The sequence below is a fragment of the Polypterus senegalus genome, chromosome 3 (genome assembly GCF_016835505.1).
Source record: "Polypterus senegalus isolate Bchr_013 chromosome 3, ASM1683550v1, whole genome shotgun sequence".
Taxonomy (NCBI): Eukaryota; Metazoa; Chordata; class Cladistia; order Polypteriformes; family Polypteridae; genus Polypterus; species Polypterus senegalus.
In genome coordinates, this window is record NC_053156.1 from 261,029,214 (window position 1) to 261,036,895 (window position 7,682).

At 35.7% G+C, this 7,682-nt stretch overlaps 1 protein-coding gene across 1 annotated transcript in view; it reads right to left on the reverse strand.

Annotated features, from left to right (window-relative positions):
* Positions 1-3,990, reverse strand: part of LOC120526663 (meprin A subunit alpha-like) — a 48,693-nt gene extending 44,703 nt beyond the window's left edge. The window contains exons 1-2 of the mRNA XM_039749818.1: positions 3,868-3,990; positions 3,753-3,777 (exon numbers count right to left, since the gene is read on the reverse strand). Coding sequence (XP_039605752.1) covers positions 3,753-3,777; positions 3,868-3,927 — 85 coding nt within the window. The 5' untranslated portion in view covers positions 3,928-3,990. The remainder of the gene's footprint in view (positions 1-3,752; positions 3,778-3,867) is intronic.
* Between the last annotated feature and the right edge of the window lie 3,692 nt (positions 3,991-7,682).

The following is a 7,682-nucleotide window of genomic DNA, read 5'->3' on the forward strand; positions in this document are numbered from 1 at the left end:
CATTTTATTACACCCACTGTGAGTTTGCAAAAATAAAATAAATTGTGAGAATTTGATGTGGGAGGTGTGGGTACTTGTACATAAATACCATATATGTAAAATGTGGACCCGCTTACTTTTCCAAGATAACTTTGTGAAAGATGATTAAAATGTAACTTAAGCTAGAAAGCAGAAACTGTTCGGTGCTATAAAATGAAACAATTTCAGTTTGTAACAAATTAAAACAACAACACCAGCTAACAGGATACAACTACACAATCGATCTGTTTTACACAAGTTCTGCGAAAATGGACATCAGTGCACCCTCACAAATCCTCAAGTGACACTAAGCCATACTAAGGTAAACAATAAAACGGATTACAGATATGTTAAACTGTTGAAGCATACAAAAATGGAACTGGCTGACAAGTCACAAATCATATTACTTATAATATCACTTCTTCTTTTGGCTGCTCCCGTTAGGGGTTGATACAGCAGGTACCTTAAAATACTCGCTTGTATGCCTTCTGTTGCGCAAAAGACTCAACAGTATTTGACACGTCAAGTTGTCTGACACGCTCGTTTTCGATTAATAGTACAGCCAAGCCACTAAGTTTGTCTTAATTCGTGGTGAGAACGATCGTTCACACGCAGCAACGGTTACTGGTATAGTTAGCAGTAACATGCAAGCCGTGCAAACGTCACTAAAGTAGACGACAGTGCACAGTGATCCATCAGCAACAGCTCTGCTACTTCAAAAAAAGTCGACTTGGTTGACAGGATCAATGTAAAACATGCACGAAATGACAACAACTGAGAAGAAACCGCCGGTGAAATGTCGATGATATAGCGTTCAACAAAAAGATCGGCGACAGCACACAATTTGTCGTCAGCAATCAAGGTCACAAGACATTGAACACTGAAGCCACTGCATCGAGACTGTGAAACCCCTGTTTTAAATAAGTTATTCAAGATAAAAAAATAAAAAATCTATACGACCCCGAGTGCCCCCAAAGCTCATAGGCCCTTGTGCTTTGCACAATCTGCACAATCCATTGCTACGCCAGTGACACAAACAGCACCATTATGTCCAGTTTTTATCTTTCGCTGACGTTAGATAAATGGGTGAAGATTGTTAAAACTTTGCAATATCTTTACAAATTGGCAAATCAATTAATTTTATGCTATACTGAATGTTTGCCACTAACCCAAACTTCTCAAACATTCTGGGAAACATCCCCAAAAATGCTTTATGTGAAATCCTTTTTTCTTCCCTCACTGGAAAATGTACAAAAGAAAATCATTTTATCTAGCAACATTGCTGTGTTGCAATCCAACATGCGTGGTGATTCTATGACAGTGGATTTTGTAAACAACAAAAAAACTGACTTAATACGACAACCAAACTACGTTCTAAAAATAATTCAAACGGAACCTTTAGCCCCAATGCTTAAATAAAATATATGGTTGCAAGCTAAAAATTCAGATTTAATTATTTTGTTAAACTTTCTGAATTGCAAAAATTATTTAATAACGTTGTGCTGAGGGCGGCACGGTGGCGCAGTGGTAGCGCTGCTGCCTCGCAGTAAGGAGACCTAGGTTCGTTCGCCCTGCATGGAGTTTGCATGTTCTTACCGTGTCTGTGTGGGTTTTCTCCCACAGTCCAAAGTCATGCAGGTTAGGTGCATTGGCGATCCTAAATTGTCCCAAGTGTGTGTATGTAGGCTGGCACCCAGGGTTTGTTCCTGCCTTGCGCCCCTGTGTTGGCTGGGATTGGCTCCAGCAGACCCCTGTCACCCTGTGTTAGGATATATAGGGTTGGATAATGGATGAATGGACGTTGCGCTGACTGACACAATAATAAAAGTAATTACTTCACCTCACTTATTCTAAGCAATTTGAACTCCATATCATTAATTCATTGATTTAAAAAAAGTTCTGTTGTGCTAACTTAAGCAACGTGGCCTGATCCCTCTCCACCGGCACACATTTGAAATGATATGTTCAAGTTCCCATACATTTAATAAGTCTGCGCAAGTTAACGAGACGTTACCTGCCCACTGAATAATTTTGTCTGTATTGTAAAAGCATTCGCTTTGACTAGAAGTGACTATCACTTTATTTACAAATCGATGTCAGTATATAGGCTTTGGTTCGTGATATAACGGATATTTATGTTGATCTCACAATTTAACTTGAGATGAAACTATCCATCCATCGTCCAACCCGCTATATCCTAACTACAGGGTCACAGGGGTCTGCTGGAGCCAATCCCAGCCAACACAGGGCGCAAGGCAGGAAACAAACCCCGGGCAGGGCGCGCACGCACACACACCAAGCACACGTCTTTGGCCTGTGGGAGGAAACCCACGCAGACAGGGAGAACATGCAAACTCCATGCAGGGAGGACCTGGGAAGCGAACCCAGGTCTCCTAACTGCGAGGCAACAGCGCAACCCACTGCGCCACCCTCTGAAACAAAATAAATGTGTAAAATGTTTTCAGCTTAAAAACGTATGTCCCGATCTATATTTACTAAGTAGACGACCTGCAGAGTCGCACCACAGTGCATTTGTACCGGCTCACAATGAGGAGACCAGGGTTTGTGCAAAACACCTTTATTTTGACAAGTTTTTTTTTATTTCTTTTCATTTATTTCTGTGCAACCAATTTAAGAACCTTACCTTATATTGATAATTATTATGTACATGGTAATTTAAAATACGTTTAAACGTAAAGGAAAAGCTAATTTTCCTGACTCATTGCAATGTACTGAATTTACTTAAACTGAAGTTGACAATTGTTGCAAAGTTTTTGCGTTATTTATTTATTGTTGAACTGAAACATTTGTTTTTAGAGGGTACAAATATGTAAACATAACAATGCTGCAAATTTTCAGTTGAATTAACTTGAAGTAGCTGCGTAATGTCAAATTTGCCTAAAATTAAATATTATAACAATAAAAACATCAATTTTTAGCAAAGTCATAAGATTACTGCATGGGTAATGGCAAAACGCCTTCTAAATAACTTTTGGGAGCGATTCTCTTAATGAAAGCAATGAAATTGATTCATATTGAAATGCTTCACCCAATAAATTTAAGTCAGATGTATTAGAAATGGACTGACTTTGAATAAAGTTAGCTCAGGTTACCTGAGTAATAGTAACATACCTCAGTGGTCGTTTTTTGAATGCAGGACAGAACGCTTGCTCACCGGTCACATGTTCAAGTGTATCCTAAATTATCGCGACCTCGCTTGCTTGCTTGCTTGCGCGCGCCGAATCTGGCGCTTTCATACAATCGCGATCGATTAACAAACTGCAAAGAGCGCAGCAAGAATCCGCTGAAAAACCAGACGCGCTCCAGCTTGTTTCCCCAGGCCAACACCGTCAGGTAAAACAACAGGCAGTTGTCTTCGAAAGCTATTAAGACAGAAAATAAAGCGGGTAGTTGAGGGACTAAATGTTAACCGTGTTAATGTGTCCGTGTTCATTTGCGTTTTTTCTGCAGATACCCAGTTTAAATATGTTAATTGGATATTTTAAGTCCTTTGCACAGTACTGTAATTGATGGAGACTGCGCTTAACTCTTGTTTAATTTCTTCAAAATGTAGTAAAGTCAATGTAGCACACTGTGACCTTAAAGTAATATACACTGTTAAATTCCAGGAAATTTTGATCACAATTCACACATAAACACCTTTGGCATTCTAGTTAGGTTGTCACCACTAAGTGTACTTATAATTTCATTACTGAGTATACAATAGTTAGTACCTTTATCTCCAGGCAAGTACCTTTGCTGAAAAGAAAAGAAAAACAATATATTATCAATGCATTGCATATATTTTAAAATCATATGGTAATAATAATTAGAAGAAAGGTATCCTACTGTAAAAGTAGCTGAGGTGGAGAGCAGTCCAGAAAACCAGAAGAAAACAAGAAAGCTCATTTTGAAAGACAAAGAAAAGTTTTTAGATCTTTGGCTTTAATGCATTCTATAAGACAGAAGAACTTTGAACAGAGTTGCTTATCTGTAAACGCTTATCAGGGCACATATGCCTTTTGATCACAGGAACTTTATGCCAAGCTCTCGATGTTGGCACGTTATAACATCTGTACAAAGAGATGTGGTGTGCTATTAACAGAATTTGAATCTTCAGCACCAATACTGGCACATTTCTTTACAGAACTTAACACAAGTCTGTAATCACTTTAAACTTGCATACTGAGTTATGAGGGCATTGCACATTCTCACCCAGTAATTACTCCACAGTGGGATTTAAGTCAGGAGGATAATTTGGAGCAAAGCGCACTGGAAAGAGAAATCATGGCTTAGTGACGTGAGAGTGGAGGTATGGTACTTGTGCGATGAGCCCCCCACTTGTCAATAGGGCCTAGAGTGGCAAGAGGGGTTTTGTGTTCAGTTTTTCTTTTTACTTTGACTTGTCCCATTGTGCATTTGAAACAAAAGTAGTAAGACTGCATATGTGAATATTCTCATTTCATCAATTAACTATGCACTTCATTTTAATGAATTAAAATACAGTATAATTTTGTCACATTCTACAGTACTATTAAAAAAAGAAAATCCTAGAATTTAATATAATTCACTGGTGTAGTAATAACTGATTGTCTGCCTGCCAGTGGCTGACTAAAACAGATTAGCAGTGTACCTGTTTTTTTTATTTATTATAGTATAAATCATTCTATTTAACATATTGGCTGTAGCCACAGGATCTTTTATGACATAATTCATCCACCCATTTTGTAATCCCTTTTATCAAAAACAGGAGGAAGCCAAGCATTGGGAACAAGGCAGCGACAATCCCTAGACAGGGTGCCAACCCACTGCAGTTTTATGGTTGCATGAATCTTTAAATACAAAATGGGGTTTGGGATGGACAATAGCAACAGGACACTTTTCCAGATCTTTTTAGGGTATCTCCTGTATATAATCATGAAAAGGGAATCACTTTGTTATAACCTTCTGAATTAAGAGCTAACCTGAGCTAAAGACTCAAAGGCAATGAAACACTGTATTAAGCAATCAATCACACCCATTAGTAAGGGTAATGACTGTTGCATGTCCATTTTTAATAAAACACATTTAATCCATTATGAATTTAGTTGGGGTTTATGTTCTGCTTCTAGGAAGCTATTAAGTGGTAATATAAATATAGCACAATATGTGCATTAGTCTGAAGACAGAACTCCTTCATTTCTGTCTGTATTTAGACATGGTGTTCTCCACAATTCAGTGCTGGACCAATTGTCTTCTCCCTATGTATTACCATTAGAGAAACACTTCTCCTGAATTAACTTTGGTTGTTATGCTGTTGACATTCAGCTAACATTTCAACTTTTCAAATGTAGCAATAATTAACTAATTTATTGATGTAAAATCACGGATGAGTGATAATAAATTTTTGTTAAAAATTCAGCAAAGCTGCCAACTCTGTAAATACAGTATTCATCTTAAAGAAACACTTTAGCCAGATCCCTTGGAAATGAAGGTGTTATTTGACACATAATTAAGATTCAGTTGTCAAATTTCTGCACTTTCATAAACCTACTCTCTCTCCAGATCAGAAATATTGTTAAGCTGTAGGATCTTGAAAAACTACTTAATGTATTTATGCATCTCTAACAGAGCTGACTACTCCAATGGTTCTGATCAGAGATCACTCAATTACTACACTTAAATCACATTAAAATATGACAAAATAGATCATAACTAGAGCTAAGAACTTTAAGACCGTCACTTCAGTACTTCCACATGACTTAAGCTATGCAGCTCTCAATAAAATTCTAAGAATAAATAAAAGTAGTATAGGGGGAGTAGTAGTGGCACTTGGTCTAATTTGAAACTTGGATATTTTGTCACATATGATGGCCAAATTTTTAGATGTCTCTTATTCTATGAAAGTGTTGTTTATGTGTGCTGTGATGCTTTACAGGATGCTAGAATTTGATATTCAACTTAACTTTGAATGTTGAACTTAAAACCTACATTTTTGTATATAATGTATGATTTTTCTCTGTTTAAATTTATTTTGTCTTTGTTGAATTTTATTTCTTCATATTTGGAGAAGTATATTTGTAATTACTGTATGGCATCCTAGACGCATTAAGTGGGGATTTGCATGAAAAAGAATAAACTGAATTTAATTTAAAGAATGTTTATTAATTTTTCTATTAACATGCAGCTATGTTTCCCAGCAGATACTATTGATCTAATTCTAATGACTTAATATTTAAAAAAGTGAAAGTACTTAAAGGTAGAACAAATCACAAAATATTTGATCAAAACTGACTATATATGAGTTAAAGGTATATTGATATCTTTATAATTGGTCTTTAAACATTTTAAAAATTATACACCACAATACAGAAAAACATAAAGGGTCCAAACATAAACTGCATAAATGTTTATAACTTTTATTTTTTATCTAGGAGGACATCTAAGACAGATTATGCAAATTATGACATAATTTCAGGATTTGGATTGCCATGAAAATGAGAATTTTTTCATACATTATAATTATTGTAGTTATTACTAATTAACAAATCTGAATTGTCTTTCATTATTTGAATATTATGTGTTGCTTATTTGTCATCTAAGGTTTTTTCACTTTTTAAGGAAAATATTTAATGAGTTGTCATGTTGTAACACTTATTTTACAACATAGAATTATTTATCAAAGTAACATGATTAATTAATGAACAGACAAGATCTGTTGACATTGAAAATAATTTTGACCCAAAATTTTTTCACAAGCACCAGTGATGTTTATCAAATACATTGTATGGAAATTTAGATTAAAAAAAAATAAATAAAATTTGTTGTGCCAAAATGGTGTTCTTTCTGGACCAGAGAACTGTAATAAACACTACAAAACACGAATAGAAGTTGGGTAATGAATGATACATTCAGAAAGAGCATTTGTTGGAGCCTATCCAAATAGAAAAGGATGCAAATCAGGAAACAGTCCTGGATTGGGTTACATAAATCCATCACACAATTCAGTTACAAACACATTCACTTTCATACCCCATTCATGCTCTCAGTGGTCAATTGGGAACTGCCAATTAACTTAGCAATTCTTTGAGGATGTGAGAGGAGAATCAACATAGACAAAAAATGACTGGGTGCAGAATTTAGAGCAATTCTCTATGAACATTATTATTAAATTGCAAACAAGTACATATTCAACTATCCAATTAAGCTAAAAAGTCATTTTAAAATTACTTTTCTTTTTACCCCCACCCTCAAACCTTATAGAACCAGAGAGTCTATACTCTACAGCTTACATTGTGATCTCAGGATGCAGCCCACATTAAAAGTTTAAGAATAAATCAAACTAGTATTAGAGGAGTTATAGGATTTCTAAACTCTAGGTTGATATATCTACTAATATTGGAGAAATCCCATTGATCTCTGCATTTGAAACAATTCTGTCACACCCTTGTTTGAGCTAAGTTTTAATTGTTTTGTTCATTACTAAATGTTTTCCCATTTTCTTTCTATTTTGTGTGACTTTGTTGGCACTTGGTCTACTTTGGAATGGATTTGTTATTGACTCCACGCAGAAAATGACTGGGTGCAGAATTTACTACAATTCTCTATGAGCATAATGTTATACTGCAAGTAAGTATATATCCATTTATCTGTTAGTATAGTGCAAAGCTAATGCATATGCTGGT